This window comes from Dermacentor albipictus, chromosome 6 (genome assembly GCF_038994185.2).
Source record: "Dermacentor albipictus isolate Rhodes 1998 colony chromosome 6, USDA_Dalb.pri_finalv2, whole genome shotgun sequence".
Classification (NCBI taxonomy): Eukaryota; Metazoa; Arthropoda; class Arachnida; order Ixodida; family Ixodidae; genus Dermacentor; species Dermacentor albipictus.
In genome coordinates this window covers 99,602,336-99,622,957 of record NC_091826.1, presented here as the reverse complement: position 1 = coordinate 99,622,957, position 20,622 = coordinate 99,602,336, and the positions used below count along the sequence as shown (strand labels likewise).

At 46.2% G+C, this 20,622-nt stretch overlaps 1 protein-coding gene across 7 annotated transcripts in view; it reads right to left on the bottom strand.

Moving 5' to 3' along the window:
• The window catches only part of LOC139061306 (calcium-activated chloride channel regulator 1-like), a 210,257-nt gene that overhangs the window by 84,646 nt on the left and 104,989 nt on the right, over nt 1–20,622 (bottom strand). For all 7 annotated transcript variants that reach the window (XM_070541087.1, XM_070541093.1, XM_070541091.1 and 4 more), the window contains one exon: nt 1,118–1,402. In XM_070541087.1, the coding sequence (XP_070397188.1) occupies nt 1,118–1,402 (285 nt within the window). The remainder of the gene's footprint in view (nt 1–1,117; nt 1,403–20,622) is intronic.

Below are 20,622 nucleotides of genomic sequence, written 5' to 3'. Positions count from 1 at the left end.
GCGCTGGATGCGCCTGTATGCATCGGGAGTTTCTGGATTGTTATCAATGATTCCATTAGGTGTCTGTGACCGAACCTTGTGTAATCTTATTGCATGTGTGCGCGACGCGAATAATGTATTGTGGAAGGCACGCGGATCCCAGCGATTACTGTGGAACATTCGGCGACTGATGTATAAAAGCCGACGCGCTTCACTCGCTGAATATATTTTCCATGATCGCCTACTGTATTCGCTGCTGTCACCGTCCTTAGAGTGTACGTTGTTTTTGAGGGCACAAGTTCACCCAATAAAACGCTTCTTTCATCTTTCCCAGTTTGGCTGCTTCTTTACCGTCACTACTACGTGACAATATAGTCACCTTAGGATACCCTGAAAAGTACGCGCTTAGCTTAAGGCCTAATTGAAAACAAACATTTCAGAATTATTTCCAAACCGTTAACTAACATAAACACTTCACAGCACATGTTCATCTTATTGCGTATATCTTGTTTGCCAAAATTGCTTTTGCAAGGATAGTGCGCTCAATATAAGTACTCTAGACAAAGAGTACAAGCGGATTTATCAATATTTACTCAGCACCCTGATGTACAGAAAACAACAATTATTGCCCCAGTCCTCATGTAAAACATGTCCAGGCCCCCTTTTTACTTTAGAAGTTGTGGCTTTGTGCCTCATTTAATTCTATCTGTGCACGAACAGAACTCTGATCTAAATTTATCGAACTATTATAATGAGATTGAGAACTTCTGTGAACAGATATAACTTTCCCTTCGAAGAAAACATTGCAAGAAGGCTTTTAAGCGTTAAAAAAAAAAAAAACATGGGGTTTTACGTGCCAAAACCACTTTCTGATTATGAGACACGCCGTAGTGGAGGACTCCGGTAATTTCGACCACCTGGGGTTCTTTAACGTGCACCTAAATCTAAGTACACGGGTGTTTTCGCATTTTCGCCCCCATAGAAATGCAGCCGCCGTGGCCGGGATTCGATCCCGCGACCTCGTGCTCAGCAGCCCAACACCTTAGCCACTGAGCAACCGCGGCGGGTGAACTTTTGAGCGTTACGAGGCTATATTGTTTTCGTTGTACATTCTATTCGTAAATAACAGGGTACTCACCAACCGATGATATGTGAATTCATGCACCGGGTTGCTGGCTTCGATGTAGATTCTCGGCAGCTTTTGAAGGTGGTCAGGAAAAAAGTAACTTTGCCCTTTCGTTTGCGCAGCCAGATTCTCAAGCTTCTGTTCAGCTTTGTCACCCATCGCCATTGCCACAACTTCGACCTTTAGCGCTAACAGTTGAGGCCAGACGTCGTCAATGTAGGGCTGCTCATTCTCCACGCCGTCCGTTAAAAGAACAATAATTGCGCCTTCAGGACTCTCACGGGAAGTATTCAAAACCTGCGCATAATAAATATATACAATGTTCTACGGATGGTATAACAACATAAGTTTTAGCATTGTTAAAAAATCTCTTGGTACATGTGCGTTTGCGGTAGCCTAACATATATATGTTAGGTTACGCGATTTTGGGTTTACACTTGCGCAACAGCCATAAAGTAATACGAAATTTGTTCAACAACATATCCAGTACTTCCCGTGCAATGTTAATGCGCTGCATTACCTTTGTCGCAATCGTTTTTCCTTTCTTCGCATAATCAATATTTGCCTATGGTTTAAGACTTGCTATTCTTTGTTTCCTCTACGCCACCGCTGCATTATCATTATGCATTGTATATATCTCCTAGAGCGAGTGTGCGGTTGTCGCGGGAAATAACGTAATGCCGCCGAGTAATTCTAATGGTCACGGATTACCTTAAGCTTCGCTCATGGCGTGTTCGAAGTGTTACGGGAATGTTGACAGGATTGAGCATCTTTATGACGTGCTATATTCATACACTACGCATACAGGTTTTTTGTCTACCTATGCCTTACCTAATTGGCGCAGACACATTTGATGTATCGAAGCCGAATTCAATATTTTGACGTAAGTAAATATGTGCGAGCGGACTACGCGAAGGAAGACTACGATATGATGCGGAAGACAACGCGCGGGCGATACGCGCCTCGGGGCTTCTTGGTGAACGCTGAAAACTTTTTCCCATTCTTTTTTTCGCACAAGGTTCACACGCGTTCAAGGCCGCATGTGTGCGTAAGATTTGGGAATAAAGATGTTACGACTACTGAGAATTGACACTATATCCTGCAACCTAGGTCCATCTAAAACCTCCAGAAAGCGGATAAATCCACGCATCTCTTAGGCATGTAGGGCCCTTGCGGCTGTACTTTTCGGCGACGGGGTAGCCTCACCGCCTGTTTGATTATCTGACTAATCTATGTCGAATGCTCGGTTGCAGTAGCCGGAAATCCGAGTCCTCTCTCTTTTCTTTTCCTTTTGTTTAAATGACAGAGGTGTGCCTGAATTTGACCTCCTCCGGTGCACTCTCTGTGCAGGTTTGGAGTGACGCCGGACGCCGGCAAAAGATGCAGAGAGCAAGTGGGGCTATGATAATCGATGTACAGGCGAATTAGCAAGACCCACTAAGCTTCAGCAAAGACCTTCCCTGACCAGAATAGGAATTGGACTCACTTGTTCCGTATACGGCAAACCCCCTCCCTCATGCCTCCTACAATTATCCCGTGGCTCCAAGTCCGCTGCAGCTGCGGAGCGCCTGACCAAGGCGGTGTTCAGGCCTGGAACGCAGCAGACAGTGCTAAGAATCTCTGGATCCAGACAGGCCACCAATGGAAAATGAACCTTTAACACCGAAATGCCTTTAACAACTTTAACAGCCGAAATCTGTCGTTGAGGCTAGCTTAGCAGGACTCCTTGAGGAGCTATCAGATATTGTTTGGGATATGACTGGCCATAGCGATATGAGAAGAACTGGTGGGACCTATATATTACGGACTAAAAGTCATGTCCTCTGCTATACGGGACTCCCAGATAAGAAGTAATACGGGGTAGGATTAATAATTCATAAAGACATAGCCGGCAACATTGACGAATTCTACCGCATTATTGAAAGGGTAGCAGTAGTCGTAATCAAACTTAAGATGTATACATTGAAGGTAGTACAAGCCTATTCCCAAATGTCCTGTCACGACAATGATAAAGTAGATCAGTTTTACGAAGACGCTGAATAAGCGATGAAAAAACGTCTCAGTAGTCTGTAGTAATGGGCGACTTCAATGCAAAGGTGGGAAAAATGCAGGCTGGTGAACAAGCAATTGGCAGCAACGGCGTTGATTGTAGGAACACTGGAGGAGAGATGATGATAGAATTCGCAGAGAGTCTTAAGCTTCGAATAATGAACAAACTTTCCAGGAAGCGCAACAACACAGAGTGGACCTAGAAAGGCCCTAATGGTGAAACAAGAAACAAAACTGATTTTATATTTTCTGCTAATCCCAGCATAGTGCAGGATGTGGAAGTGATAGGTAAGGTAAAGGTGCAGTGATCATAGATTAGTGATGGCTAGGATTCACCTCAATTTGAAGAGAGAAAAGTAAAATTGCTCCAAAAAATATTTGAAAGTAGAGGCAGTAAAATTAAAACCAGACAACTTGATGCTGGTACTTGCAAACAAATATGTAGCATTGAAACAGAGAGATGAAGATGGCATAGATATAATGAATGCAACTGTAACTACGCTGGCTACATAGGCAGCAATTCAAGTGGGATGCAAGGCACCAAGGCAACCAGTAGGCACACTCTCTAAAGTAACAAAAGAATTAATAAAGGAAGAAGAAAGAATGAAAGTGTGGAGCTCTGGAGATAATACAGAATTCGCGGAACTGTCAAAACTGATCAAGGAAGCGAAAAGAAGTGGTATTTGAAATTATAACGTGAGAAAGACTAAAGAAGCCGTAAAAAATTGACCTAACCTGAAATCAGTGAAAAGAAAACTTGGCATAGGACCAACCAAGATGTATGCTCTGAGACATGAGCAGGGTAATATCATCAACAATCTCGAATGCATCGTAAAAGAAGCGGAAGGATTCTATATTGACCTTTAAAGTAGCCAGATGACTCAGGATAATTCCATTCGCAACAGTAATGAACTGGATACAGAAACTCCTGCTATTATCTATGAGGTCAGAAGGGCCTTCCAAGTCATGAAAATGGGAAGAGCGGCAGGAGGCGATAGGATAAACATCAATTTAGTCAGTGGTGGAGGTGACATAATGTTTCGTCGCATTCAAACACTTGACGTACCATCAGGACCATTCTCCCGTGTAGGTGGTGATCTTTTAGGCCCTTTTCCTTCGTCTGTTTCGGGAAAAAAGCGAATTTCTGTAGCAACACACTACGCCACCCAATATGCAATCACACAGGCTCTTCCGACAAGCTGTGCAACCGATGTCGCCGACTTCCTCGTAGAAAACGCCATGTTTCACCACGGCGCCCATCGAGAGCTCCTGACCGAGGCCACTACTTTCTAAAGTTGTCAATGACATTCTACACTCGTGCGCGACTAAACACAAACTTGCTACTGCTTACCATGCACAAACGAACGGTCTAACCGAGCGCCCTAACCGCAACCTTACAGACGTGCTGTATATATATATCTGCGATGACTATCGCGACTGGGACGTTGCGCTGCAGTTTGTTACTTTCGCGTATAATTCGTCTCGCCATGATACCGCAGGCGTCTCTCCATTCGTCCTCTTGTTTCGCCGCGACCCTAAGTTACCTTTCTACATCGTTCTGCCTGCTAGTCTGAATTGCACATCTGAGTACGCCCATGAAGCCATCCTCAAAGCACAAGAAGCACGCCATATTGCTCGACGTCGACTTGTGGAGTTGCAGGAAATTCAGCGGCGCTTATATGATGCCCGCCATCGTGACGTCCATTACACACCGGGCGCCCTGGTTCTCCTTTGGTCGCCGTCGCGAGGCGTTGGCCTCTCGGCGAAATTACTTTCACGCTACTCCGGCCCTTACGATGTCTTGCGTCAAGTAACTGACGTCACATACGAAATCGCCCCTCTTGAACCAACCATGGCTCAGCATCGCTCCGATGTGGTCCACGTCGCGTCTCTGAAATTGTATCACTCGGCCGCCTGTGCTGCGTGAGTTCCGTTCTGTGCTGCGTGAGTGCCTACAGCCAAGGGCACCCAACATGGCCTCGTTTTGCGCAGAATGCAGCTGTGCGAACACAGGCGGGCAAGACGATGTGATGTTTCACATGATCTCGAAGAACAAGAACCTTGTAGCGCAGTGGGTCCGTACGGTGAGGAGAGATAATTTCGTGCCGACGAAATGAACTATGCTGCGCTCGGACCATTTCCACGACAGTGATTATCATCGGAGCTTGGCAACGATGCGCGCAATCGGTATTCTAATTATATCAGCGCTACTGAAGCCCGGCGTTGTTCCGTCTATAATCTCCCTCAAGAGTAACATCTCGCCAGCTCCAAGAGCGGCCTTCGCAAAGAGTAGAAAGCATGAGGTAACGGTTTTAATGTGCACACGGGCAATGTTTTAAAAGATGATCACCTGAGTGTCGAACAAATGGCCTTACAGCGGCCTATGACGAAGCGAGGTGGAGTCACAGCCGGGAATATGCGCATGCGTGCAAAGTGCTTGCCGTTTTCGTCCTGTATTGCCACTCAGCTTTGTCAAGGAACACTGTGCTACGGCTGTTTGTTCCGCGCTGTTTTGATGTGGTGAAATACCTGCCGGAGGTACGCTTGCGCTTTCAGTGATATTTGTTATTCTTCCTACCACGCTGTGCCTGCAGGTTAAACCGTTCAGCATTCGTGTTAAATCGCACGACATGAGGCAATACGGTAATATTTTTATGCTCGCGTTAGGGTAGTTGAACTTGGCGTGTAGAAACTTAATAATAATAATATTTGGAGTTTTACGTGCCAAAACCACTTTCTGATTATGAGGCGCGCCGTAGTGGAGGACTCCGGAAATTTTGACCACCTTGGGATCTTTAACGTGCACCTAAATCTAAGCACACGGGTGTTTTCGCATTTCGCCCCCATCGAAATGCTGCCGCCGTGGCCGGGATTCGATCCCGCGACCTCGTGCTCAGCAGCGTGTAGAAACTTCGTTCCGTAGATTTCGCACTCGCAGCTTGCTACCAGCAGCGAAATGCCGCAACAACGAGCGTCGGCACAGTCGCGCCCGTGGTAAGGCGAACAGGCTTAAATAATGAAGTATCGTTGTGAGGTATTGAACTTGTCAACGTTCGACGTGCTCTAGCCCAATAGAGGCATCGGCGCTGGACAAAAAATGTTTTCTTGCCATGGTACCTAGAGAACAAGCTATGTATCGCGCATGGAAAATTATTATTTGAAATAAATATACTACATTACTCGTTACTTTCCTCTTAGGCTCATTGATTTGAATTACATTAGCAATTAACACTTTCACGAAAGTAATGCTATGGCTTCAAACAGTTGTTATTGCTTCCAAACATTCAAAGTATGAAGGGACGCCAACTTTTCTTAAAGGTACCATACCATTGCCAACGTTTCATGCCCTCCCCACATGTTTCTCCACGACACCTCATCACACTACCGACGTTCTGGCGCCGTACACAGCTTACTGGTGCATATTTAACGTAATTAATAAATTACATTAGTCATGAAATTATAGACACCAAATTATTCACATTGCTAAATCAGTAGACAACTAATCCATCACATAAATTACTAAAGAAGTATTTCAATTACTGCAAGTAATCCCACTGTTGTCATATTTTCTGATATGCATGATAGGCTGAAATTCATGACATCCATGTCTTACACTCTTGCAAGTTCTAGCAGAGCTCCTTGAGAGCCGAGCCCCTGATGAACCTGTTCCACTACCATCACTAATGGAAGAGTTTGAAGCATCCAGTGTAACACAGGCAGATAATCTTGAGTTTGAAGTTGCTATACACAGCACTTATGTTCGCGGTCGTGTATCAACATGCAAAAAAACGCGGGACTTGAGACAAGCAGCGGCAAGGTGCCTGACGTCGCGGAATCGCACCCGTGTTTGCAATCTAAAGAGAAGTTAGTGCTTCAGCATTTTTCCAGCAGCAAGTTCCCAGTGACACTTTAGCACGTTTTTTTTTCTCCCGTCAATGTAACGTGCAGGTACATGAAAGAAACGTACGTGCCAGGTGAGATTTCCATCGCACGAGAAAGTGCAAACATTTCTCTCGCTGTTGGCTCACTCAAGATCGTCGTTGCCGCCGTTGCCGCCATCGTATTCTGTATCAGATGTCGGTTCGAACATGTACGGCGAAGATACAAGCTGTCCAAGCCAGCGAGAATGTTCCCTAATGCTTACAACTCAGCTGTGAAGCTAGAACAGAGCGGCGTTCTCGCTCGTAAGCGGCGGCGCTGACCGGCAATCCCCGGGAATGACGTCACAGCAGTTCCGACCAATCACGGGCAACAACGGCGTACGCGCGATGCCCTGAGGTGCTCGTGCGCGTTTTCTTGCAAAAGACAGCCGCTTGTGTTTCTTTACGCCCTTTTAAAGGATATATTCGTGTTCAATGGGCTCTAAACTGTAGAATGCCGCACAGAACCCATTTTTTCCGAAATGTGCTTCAGCTTCCCTTTAAGGGTTACGGAGTGGATTCCAAGGGAAGGGACGCGTAGCAAGAGGTGGCAGAAAGTTAGGTGGGTGCGTGAGATTGAGAGGTTTGCAGTACATGACAGGGGTGGCCGGAGAAATATGGGAGAGGCCTTTGCCCTGCAGTGGGCGTAAACAGGCCCATGATTATTATAGTGATGACGACGATGATGATGATGGTGATTACATGCCATCTAATAATCACGACTCTCGCTGAACCTGGAAAAGTGTTGGTTCGCATTCATTGATTTTGTGATCCTCGGCCGCGTCACCAACAAATCTGCAATCCATCCTGATCCGTAGACGACATCATCCATGGCTGATTCTCCACAGCCTGCCGACAAGAAGGGAGTGCGCACATTTCTTGGTGCCTATTAGAGGCGCCACGTCAAAGACTTTTCACGCATTGCCCAGACTCTGACATTCCTCAAAAATACGATGCAGTTATCAAGTGGAAAACGCTGCAAAGCATTAACACAGCCATTAACCAGTGCTCGCCCACCTTGAAGACATCAACACGGACATCCAAAACGACGCCCTTAGCGCTTGGTTACTCCGTCAAAACTCTTACCGGCATTTGACGCGCGTATGAGAAGCCACAAAGCAGCAAGTATCAGTGCCCTTCCAGTCTAAAAGGAAGACGGTGTTGATTTGGTCACTGCTTGCACTAGCCGGTCACTCTCGAAAGCGGAAGCCACTCTTTCAACGACAGGAAAAGAATGCCTTGCCATTATTCGGGCTACCACGAAATTGGGCCTTTAGTTTTATGATAGGCCCTTTAATTAATCGTAAGAGATCACGATGCCTTGTGTTGAGTGGAAAATTTAGAGGACCTTCAAGATAGTTTAATTGCGTGGACGAACGGACCACAAAGACAGTATGGAACATGGACGAGTGCAGACTTGCAACTAATGTTTATGCCACAACGACCACATATAAGTAAACTCCTGACATACACGACTGCGCGTGCACGAAAGAAAGAAAGGCAAGATGAAGGAAAAGTAAAACCTTGTATAAGGAGAACGCAACCTACTTACGCTCGTCAGTAAACCTCATCTCATTGTTATGTAAATAAACTGAGGTGTTACTGACACATTCTTGTCCCTTCTTGCTAATATGGTACGCCTCGACTAGCTCTCTGGCTCGGCTATCTCGGCTGCGGCACAAAATCTTTACTTCCGTCATGATCGGCTTGCACGTGCACGCCAAGCAATGGGCAGGCAGGTGCCCATTCGTTTTATTTCTAATTGACAATTCATGCTCACGCCAGCGCACACGCGGAGTGGTGTATGTCGGGGGTGTACTTATATGTGGTCGTTGTGGAATAAACATTAGTTGCAAGTGTGCGCCCGTCCATGCCCCATGCTGTCTTTGTGGTCTGTTTGTCCGCGCAGTTAAACAATGCTCGCTAATATCTACCTACTCGCCCAACAACAAGTTCTTCTAGACCCTCAAGACGCTTCGCACAACAGCGTCACTAACTTCTGGAATTCGACACTACTGTTGTCTGCAACTGCACACGGAAGCAACATGACGGCCACTGCTTTTCACGTGCTCCCGTTGACGCGCTGTCGCAAGACAACGATGATGACGACGCATCTCTGGGAACAATAAGTGAGAAAGAATTCGGTGGGCGCCAGTGAGCAGACTCTGAGCTAAAAAGCCTCCACTAATACTTGGAACGCAACAGCAAGGTTGTCCGTAGGGTCCTTACGGAAGATTTGTATTCGTTTTTGTTGCAAACTGTTGTCCCCATAAAGAATTCTCACCAGTCCGGGCAACTACATTCTTTTGCCCTCAGAATTGTGTGCGGAGATTCTGCATGGTTCTCATGATGATGCGACCGCTGGGCATCTTGGATTTTTTCGCATGCTATCGAGGATACAAACAAAGTAATACTGGCCACGTCTGACCACTGACATTGCCCACTACCGAAAGTCATGCCGAGACTGCCTATTACAGAAGACACCGCAAACCAGAGCAGCGGGATTTCTGCAGCCAATTCAGCCACGTTTCAACCATTTTAGCAGACCGGAATAGACTTCTTGAGGTCATTTCCGGCATCAACAACTGAGAATACGCGGTTCATCGTGGCTACGGACTACGTTATCCACTACGCCGAAACTAAAGCGCTCTGCAAAGGTAGAATTTTTTGTCGAGGACATCCTGTTATGACATGCCACTCCAAAAGTCCTTATCACGTACATGAGAACTGCTTTTACGGCCAAGCTCACGAAGAATACCAGAAAGAAGAATATAAATAAATGTCGCAAAAATCAATTGCATAAACTGTGCCCACATAATTGCTGTACATAACATATTCCGTACCAAGATGGCTGTCATGCATATAATGCTACGCCTATTTAGGAAAATACGCATATGGGAATATTTAGATTTTCCCCCTCTTTGAACACGATTATCTATTAATTACGTCAATAAGCAGTTTCCGCGCTGCCCTTTCCACAAATATTTTCACCGATTATCAACGCAGATGGCTGAAAGGATAATATGCAGCCAATGGAGAACTAAGCTCAACATCTTCAGCTACTCCGTGAATCAAAGATGAATTTTGACCTGAAAATAATAATAATAATAATAATATATGGTGTTTTACGTGCCAAATCCACTTTCTGATTATGAGGCACGCCGTAGTGGAGGACTCCGGAAATTTCGACCGCCTGGGGTTTTTTAACGTGCACCTAAATCTAAGTACCCGAGTATTTTCGCATTTCGCCCCCATCGAAATGCGGCCGCCGTGGCCGGGATTCGATCCCGCCACCTCATGCTCAGCAGCCTAACACCATAGCCACTGAGCAACCACGGCGGGTCACGTGAAAATAAAGCACATGAGATGAATACACACAAATTGAGCACAGGCACAAACTGAATCTGGTATCCCACCAGATGAGCTACGCAGGAACGGGTGACCTTGAATGTCCAACAACGCTTGCCTAACGTTTTCGAAGTAACATTTCTGAGCTTAGACAGCACTCGCAAGTGTTTGGTATGTGTGTAGAAAGCTTGCAGTGGGTATGTTTTCTGAATAATACTATTACAAAACGTACTTGTCTGCTCAAATGCGTCAGCTTTGAGAGCGGAGATGAAGGTTTGGAAACTAACGTCGCGCCCAATAGGCCGACACTTTCAAAATGTGTCCAACTTGTCTGTTTCTCAACGTACATTTTTTTTCAAAGCTTCGTCTCGACTAATTTAGTAGCGATAATTGCTATTGCAAGCCCACTCTGTTAAATACATTCAAGAATCAACACTAACCCTAACAACGATTTTCGATTGAAAAGCTGCATAGATGCGGCATTGAAGGAACGCACAAAAGTTATCTGCGCATGCTCAAACCCATCACCTATGGGCCCGGGTGGCCACACGCGAAAGGCAAAGTTTAACATGACATTTCCTTTTTACCTAAGAGAATCAAGTGCCGACTTAAGCAACCACTGCTGCTGCTGCTGATAGCGAAGCCTCCACATTAGGCAAATCTTTTCTGTGTGATGCCTGAAAGAAACTGCACCGCCTTCAAAAATCAGAGAACTCTTGCAATCGCGGCAGCACGCGAAAGCTTACGTGGTGCTCCACCGGTCAGCAAGAGTTTATTATCAATAATCTCATTATTTCCTCTACCTGTCTTCCTACCAAACAGAGGCGTCTCTTGTACGTCGCCGTGCAAAGAAAGACAAGTCCGACGATATAGCTCGAGAAACCGATGTACTACGATTTGGATTAAATACAGCGGTCAACACAAAAGGTGTGATATTTAGCATTTTCGTCGGGTGAGGTTAAATGCTAGGAATTTTGATTCTGCGTTTCGTCAGACTGCTAGCCTAGGCCAATTGTCTCCTGATCACGCACTGACATTGTACTTACGCCGCATAACACGTGCATCGTACGCACACCTTGCGTATTCCAAGAGTACGTCTGAAGAAAACTGTAGTATAAACCAGTATTGAAAATACGTCATCAGTATTAAGAAAAATTGAAAGAGAAGTGGGGACCATAGCCAAGCACAAGGCTTGGCATGACACTACATGTTTCATATATATAACCAGATAGCAAAGGAAGAGAACAAAAAAAAAAATAACGGTATGCTTAACTTTTGTGTCAAGCTACGTTGAAGTTTATCTCCACATAGCTGGATATATTAAAACAATCTAGTCGCTGAGGTTTACGCAGGATGTTTGCAGATAAAGGTTGGCATAGCTAAAGTCGGCATACTCGTGTAGATTTCTAGTACTTATGTTACATGGTGCGTAAATGTTGCTAATTTGATGGATGCCTGCGGGATGTAAGACCATCGCTTGGTGAGTCGCAGCAGTTTTTACGGTTCTGGTTACATGATAGGTAAGCACGTTAGTAGTAACTTTCACAAACAAATGAGGCAGAAGAGCCATAGGACAGGACTACAGCCAAACGCCCAACACCGGCGAATACACCTCAGACCTAATGTTGCCCGAATGTTGAGCGAGCCGTCCTCAACAGGCGCGCGGTACATAGGACACAAAGCCTGAACTTCTGGCGTGTTTCGCCCGCCAAGCACACTCACACCATTTCGTGAAAACAAATTGAGCACATCTTGAGTTCTCCTATCGGCAGACTATGATTGCCACCAAGGAGGTGCCATGAATAATGTTACACCTCATTCCTGCATCCCGAAGAAAGTGCTCTGCAAGACGATGAAGACGACTATGGAGAGCTCGTTCATGTTTCGTGCTTCTTCTGCCATCTTGGCTGTGATTTCTGTGTAAATATACTGCAAATATAATTTTTCCTAATATTTAGCTACGTCACATTTTTGGTGGATGTGCGCGGTAAAAAATCGTTACGACGGAGCTCCGCAGTGGCCGTCACTAGGATTTTTCCACAATGGCAGAAGAGGCGGCCTCTTCCTGAGCGCCGGCAACGTCAACGGTTGTCCTTGGGCAGCACTGTGATCCGCGCAAGTTTTCCGGAAACGATAACGCCGATATTTACGACTCGCTGGCCCTATACAAGCGTGCAAGGACAACCGATGGGCCGATACGGTCAAGCTGGGGGAATGTTATAGATTGCTTACGAGGAATCGCAAATATCTGGTTCGTGAATCGCAAAGCTGAAATCAGAAGTTCGGATTCCTGCAAGCAAAAGAAGCATGATCTGTTTGGAAACGCCATTGGTCGTGTGGCCACGACGAAGGAGGTGCTGGGGTTAATACCCAAACAAATACGGTGTCCGTAGACGTGCTGGCCCTTTGCCGCAAGGCGGAAGATGACTGGCAAATGATGACATGATGAAGTCGGACAAAATGGGACTTGTTTTAAAAGGGATAGCAAATGAAGCATTCAATCTGCTCATTTGGAAGGGCTGCAACACGCTCGACTCCATAATACGCTAATACAAGCGTTTCGAGAACGCCCAAAGACGACGCACCATTCAGGAGTATATGCGATTGCCTCCCACGACACCAACGTGGTCGTACGAATAGTTACCTGCCTCACTGGCACCACTCACCACCGAGCATGTCACAACGATTATCCGACGCGAAGTTTAGGCCATGTCTGCCGCTTCCAGGTGCTCCAGCACCGCTGTCTACGTCCCCGATGATACCACTTGTCGAAGCCATTGTTCGTCAGGAGCTGTCCAATGCTGGCTTGGATTATCCATGTACAGTGGCTTCTTCACCCCATGGACTGTTTGCCCATAACCATCTCCCTGAGAGCAATCCTTACCGTTACGAACCTCACTTCACTCAATCAGATACCACCATCAATGACGCTCCGACCATGTCATATCCAGGCTCACCATCCCCACGTGGACACCAGTCCCGTTCGCTGCTCTCTCATTGTCAGTCATTTGGCTTGCCTCAATTCTGCCCCAAGTAGGCTCCGATTGGACTTCCGCCTGCGGAAAACTATACGATGCAGCACCAGGAGAGCACGCTGAATGAACGATATTCCCGCAAAATCCTCTAACCAGGCTGCCGTCTAGATGTAACCTAATAGACGCAAAGGTTTACGCATTGTTGCTCTCGTTGGCACGGGCGCACAGATATCTGTAAGTGCTCAGACTTTCGTCATCGCTTGAAGAAGGGAATCGCACTGCCCACATTGTCAACCATCCATGCTGCCGATGGCGGAACGCTCCCTGTCCTAGGGATGTGCTCAAGTACGTATCAGGTTCGCCGACCGCCCCACGACAGTACTACATGCTGCGCTCATGCAGCGTTCTCATGAGCCCATCTCCGGCATAGACTTTCTATCAGTCCATCCCGCCCTGTTTGATTTTGGAAGCGGTGTGCTCCAGCTTGATCTGCCTCTTCACTCTGACGCTCCGCCCACACGTCAACTGCGTTTGTACTCTGTCGATCATGTTCGACTGGCATCACATGCTGATTTGCGTCAACTTGACTATCATACCTTCCATTTCCGACAGGGATTACTTGTTGACTCCAATATCCAAACTTCCATTTGCCGGAAATATTACCGTTCCCTACACCCTTGTTACCATCGCTAATTACTCAGTGTCACTACCTATCTTGAAGCTTAGCTTGTGCAAGCAAATTATACAGGTAAGTATGGCTCTGGCGAGCGTCTCTTCTGTCGATGAACATGCCGTTTATGCATTCTCTGGCGACGATTCTTCCTCTTCCGCTAACGTCATCTCCTAGTCCAGTTCGACCGATGTCAGTTCTCACAACGTAATAGTGCCTGGCCTGGTCGCAGCACACACTGCCATTATCTAACAGCTGTCGATGGCTTATCGCGACATATTTCATTTTGATAACCACCCGTTGCGTCAAACCTCCGTCGTAACTCATCGGATTGATACTGGAGACGCCACTCGCTTCCGACGACGTCCCTATAGCGTGTCCCATGCTCAGCGCAAAGTGTTTCAGCGCGAGGTCGACAAGATGCTCACCAAAACCATCATTTAGAACGACAGAAAGCTGAGCTAGTTCGTAAGGATGCAATTTGCAATAAAGATTGGATTATCCTTTAGTTTTCGCTCACCAGATCCTGCATGCACAAAATGAGCGCCAGTTTTATTGTGCAGGTCCGGCGCCTATTGGAAGCAGGTTATCCTTACTGTAGCAGTGGCCACTATGGCTGAGCGTCTAAAAAAGTCGGTTTCGAGGGGGTCGCACTTGATGACAGAAAGCAGTAATAGCAAAAAAAGAGTAGTGGCTATTCCGTACATTCATTCAGTGTCGCACAGGCTTAAAAAGTTGCAAGTAGCTATGATTTTAATGTTGCTTTAACTGCTCCCAATGAGCTAGGTAAGATATGCGCTGCCGTACAGAGGAAAAAGGAGCAGGTAAAAGGCAACAAGAAAAGAACAGATATTTGTCCAGTGAAGCACAATAAGAACAACAGTTTTACTGACTGTCATATGGGTGTGGTTTATAAAATTCCCCTTAGATGTGGCTAGTTCTGCGTAAGGCAAACGGGATGGTGTATCAATCAGAGGCTAATGGAACACAAAAGGTCGTTAACCGGTTGATCGCCGTCGAACATTTTCCTACATTGCCGAGATTGCAACTGCACTCCAGAGTTAGATAAATGGGTGATATTGTACCGGTATAAGAATGAAGATACGCGTCTTACGGTAGAGGCATGGCATATCTATAATGATGGAAGTGCATGCGTGAGTCAGCCCTCGATTACTTTGCGTGAGGAAGGTATTAAGTGCCTTAACAGTTATCTCTCACGTAGACCGGCATATGTACCCGAGTGAGACGTGGTGATATCATTCCTGAGCTTGCGCAGGTGAGTTTTGTGTCTTCCTTCTTTTTTCGCCTCAGTGCTCCCTTCAGTTGATAGTCGGCGTTAGTCTTGTCTACTTCTCTACTCTTGTGTCCTGTCTGAACGCCTCACCTTTTTGCTTTCCAAAGCCGTCACTGAACGTTCATGTAGTTTCTGGGCATCACCGGTCGACTACCGGCACTTGAACAATGTCACACGTAAGGACGTTTACCCACTGCCGCATACTTGACGCCCTCCACTTTCATAACGGGTATACCTACTTATCATCCACCGATCTCTCCTCTGTCGGTGACCTGTACCGCGAAAAGACCGCATTCGATAAATCCGCAGGTATTTTCAATTTAACGTTATGCCCTTTAGCTTATGTAAAAAGCCTCTTCTGCGTTTGAAAGAATGGACTTGCGGCTTTGTAGCTACAAATCGTTGGCATGCGTCTGTTTTCTAGATGATGTGATCATTTTTCCATTAAAATTTTCGAGCCACCTGACAAGCCTATGGGCAAAGCTTGGTGTTTTCCGACGTTCTGGCCTTCAGTTGACCTCTTCGAATGCAGTTTCGGCCATCGTGAAGTTACTGTCCTAGGCAATCTTGCGATTTCTTTCGGCGTCCAAACTCATCCAGAGAAAATTCGTGTCATGAAAGAGTTCCTTGTGCCGCGTTCAGCCAAAGAGGTCCGGAGCATTGTACGCTTGTTTTCTTACTTCTGACGTTTTGCAAAGAACTTCACCGACAATGCCCGTCAGCTAACACACCTTCTGGAGAAGAAAAGTTTATTTAATGGTGTCCTCAACATGCCACTGTATTCGAAAAGCTCACTTTATTGCTTCCTACTCCTCCCATCTTGGCGCATTTTGACCCCACACCGTGTACACATATACGAACGGGCGCCAGCGGACACGGCATCGTCGCTATCCTTGCATACCACAAACAAGGCTTAGACCGCGTAATCGCCTACCTCTCTCAACTCCACACCCCTTAGGAGTGCAGGTTCTTCATCACTGAACGCGAATGAATTTCGCTAGTTTGGGCAGCCTCAAAATAACGACAGCCCTTGTTTGGCCGTCACGTCAGCATTGGACACTACCTATATCACCGCACTAGATTCCTCACCTGCGTCATCGCCATCTCCGACTTGAGGGATATACGCAATGTCTCAGTGATGCAAACTTGCCGTTGATCATCGATCCTCTACGCTCTAATCGCTCCGACGCGTCCCTGCCCCTGTTCGTTATCCGCAACAATATGCTCTGCCATCGCAATACCCATTCCGACGTTCCCGAGCTTTGCTCGTAGTGCCTACGACCCCCCGTTCTACTCGTCTCCACCAGCTCCACGATGTCCCAACAGCTGGCCACGTCGGATTATCCCGTACATACGACCGGGTGGGGCGTTGGCTCCTTTCCCCAGGCCTTTACCGTTTAGTGTTCCGGTACGCTTCTGGTGGCGAGTTCTGCCAACGTGGCATGCGTTCGTCCTTGCACTCTGCCCACCCACTTCATCATATCGACATTCCAAGCAGTCTGTCTTACCGCATGGGCCTTGATCTCGATATGCCATTTCCAACTTCCTTTTGGGGAACAATTAGATCGCCATAACTACTGACTGCATGACACGGCACGCCATCACACGGGCACTGCCGACCAGTTGCGCCACGAACGTTGCTGACCTCCTCCTTCCCGACATAATCCTAAACCACGGCGCTCCATGGCAGCTGCGCTAAAATTGTGGTCGCTCTTTTCTTTCTGGCGTTGTCGACAGCAATATTCGCTATTGTTCCACACCTCACAAGCTAACCACCGCCTACCACCCGCTTACTAACGGACTTACAGAACGCCCTAACCGCAACCTGATCACGATGCTATCCATGTGCGTATGGGCAGACCACCGCGATTGCGACAAGGTTTCCTGTATGTGACATTCGCGTACAGCTCTTTCCGCCACGATAACGCTGGCTTTTCCCTCTTTTATCTCTTGTTTGGCGGCGTCTTCACGTTGCCCTTTGAGACACTACCGCCATCATCTCCGCAAGCTCTCACAGAATATGCTCGCGACGCTAATGCTCGTTCTCAAACGGGTCGTAACCTCGTCCGTGACCACCGCGCTGCCTGGCAGCTGACTCAAAAGGCCCGTTACGGTAGCCCGCACAAAGCCGTAGACATAAAGCCAGTGTCCTTAGTCCTTCTTTGGACCCCTTGCCGCCTTTTCAGCCTGTAATTGAAACTTCTTTCCCAATACTCCGGGCCCTCCAAGGCTTTACCTTTTAAGTTTTACTTCTCCAACTACCCCGGTCATGTACTAATTGTGGCCATGTTGTGCCTGCAAACTTCTTAATCTCATCCACCCACCTAACTTTCTGCCGCCCCCTGCTGCACTTCACTTCCCTTGGAACCCAGTCCGTAACCCGTAATGACCATTGGTTATTTGCCCTCCTCATTACATCTCCTGCCCATGTCCATTTATTTTTCTTGATTCCAACTAAGATGTCATACCTCGAGTTTGTTCCATCATCCAATCTGCTCATTTTTTATCCCTTAACGTTGCATCCATCATTCTTCTTTCCATAGCTCGTGGCGTCGTCCTCAATTTAAGTGGAAGCCTTTTCGTTAACCTCTTAGGTTTCTGCCCCGTAGGTGAGTACTGGTAAGACACAGCTGTTGTACGCTTTTCGCTTGAGGGATAATGGCAACCTGCTATTCATGATCTGAGAATTCCTGCCAAACCCACCCCAGCCGATTCTTATTCTTCTGATTATTTCAGTTTCATGATCCGGATCCTCGGTCACTACCTGCCCTAAACAGATGTATTCGCTTACCACTTTCAGTGCATCGCTACCTATTATAACCTGCTTTTTTTCTTCCGAGACTGCTAAAGATTACTTTAGTTTCCTGCAGAATAATGTTTAGACCCACCCCTCTGCTTTGCCTCTCCAGGTCAATGAGCATGCATTGCAATAGGTCCCCTGAGTTACTAAGCAAAGCAATATCATCAGTGAATCTCAAGTTAATTAGGTATTCTCTGCTAACTCTTATCCGCAATTCTTCCCAATCGAGCTCTCTGTATACCTCCTGTAAATGTGCTCTGAATAGCATTGGACAGATCCTATCTCCCTACTTGATTCCTTTAATTATTTGGATTTTGTTGCTTTCTTTATGGAGGACTACGGTGGCTGTGGAGCCGCTATAGATATCCTTCAGTATTTTTACATATGTCTCGTCTACACTTTGATTCCGCACTGCCTCCATGGCTGCTGGGGTTTCGACTGAATCAAACGCTTTCACGTAATCAATGAAAACTATTTATAAGGGTTGGTTATTTTCCGCACATTTCTCTATCACCTGATTGATAGTGTAAATAGGGTCTATTGTTGAGTAGGCTTTACGAAATCCTGCTTGGTCCGTTGGTTGACACAAGTCTAACGTGTTCCTGATTCTATTTGCGATTACCTTAGTAAATACTTTGTAGGCAATGTACAGTAAGCTGATCGTTCTATAATTTTTCAAGTGTTTGGCGTCCCCTTCATTATGGATTAAGATTATCTTGGTGTTCTTCAAAGATTCTGGTGCGCTCGTGGTCATGAGGCATTGCGTATACAGGGTGGCCAGTTTTTCTAGAACAATCTACCTACCATCCTTCAAGAGACCTTCTGTTACCTGATTCTCCCCAGTTGCCTTCCCCCTTTGCATAGCTCCCAAGGCGCTCTTTACATCTGCCGGCGTCACTTGTGGGATGTCAAATTCCTGTAGACGATTCTCTTTTCCCTTATCGTCATTGGTGCCACTCGTACAAAACATCTGAACAAAAAATGCCGATGTCTAACCCTACAGATGGAATGGAACTGGTACAACTTTCCAAGTTAATCAAGAAGCGTAAGACAGCTGACAGAAGGAAGTATAGTATGGATAGAATTGAACATGCTCTCAGGAACGAAGGAAGCCTAAAAGCAGTGAAGAAGAATTTATGAATAGGCAGGAATCAAATGTATGCTTTAAGAGACAAAGCCGGCATTATCATTAGTAATATGGATGAGATAGTTCAAGTGGCTGAGGAGTTCTACAGAGATTTATACGAAGCGTGTACAGTGCGTTAAATCCGGTGCTAAGGCAACAGTATTTCTTACGTTAAATCAAATGCAACTCCTGAAGAGGGCACATGGCCAGGTCCAGTCTCTGAAAAAATAGCGGGATTGGTCACCAGCCTCAGTCGCTCCTTTGACACGTAAGACCGTAGCATACTTCCGAAATATTTCGATGCGCATCTCAGTTGTCGTATGGTGCACACCGCACTGACCTGCTGTAAGCCGCTGAATATAAGCGCGAGACACACACATGCAGCCGTCACTGCACTCATCGGTGGCGCTGGTATATGATACATGTTGAATACAGCGGCGTTTCATGGAGCTCGTACAACGGGCTTTTCACTTACTAAGGATCCTCGTCGGCAATCCACGACATTTGGGCCTAATATATGTAGGCGTTGCGAGTTTCAGATCCTTGTCCCCTTTTTTTGACACCGATGCCGTGATTACGAAACTGCAAAGCTACTGCAGACCACGTCCGCATGCGTGTCTTCGGCACTTCTGAGCAAGCTGCTTTTATTAGGGTTGACTTCCTAACTTCTAACATTGGATACAATGCTATTTAATAAAACCTTACTTCTTTTCGTGCATCAAGCATTTCGTATAATTTGTATACCCTTCCTGATAATGATGCTTGTCGACATTTGAGCCGTGTATTAGAAGATTTTTAATTATTTATTTTTAAGCAACCTACAAAGGAAGGTTGGAAGTCATCCACAAGTTTACCTCTTTAAACGACGCACTATTCTGGCAACCCATGAGGACAATATTCTCCCTTCCCTCTCTAATTTTTAGCACGTCAGTTAATCCCTTTCATGAAACATAAGTGTCGACGTCTAATTTTAAACTTGGTTTTTGTATATTTTATGGCACTCGTAGTCTTAGTGAGGGTGCTCGAGTATACACACTTCGAATCGTCACCATAAACGTTAGGGATTCGAGCAAAATGAGCTTGCCGAAAATTCCTACACCAACACAACGGAATAAAAACAGGCCCCTCACGGTGGGTTTCCTTTTATACATCCCGCATGGATCGTCATGGACTTGCATATAGTACACTAAATAACTTTTTTTTGCAATAACAATACATTTCAATTTTCCATCTCCCGACATGTTGTGTGCGAGTTCAACAATCTAGCTGCATTAATAACTTGCGCAGTATCGCAACCGGTTTTCAGTAGTTCTTAGAAGATGCTATAAATGCTAA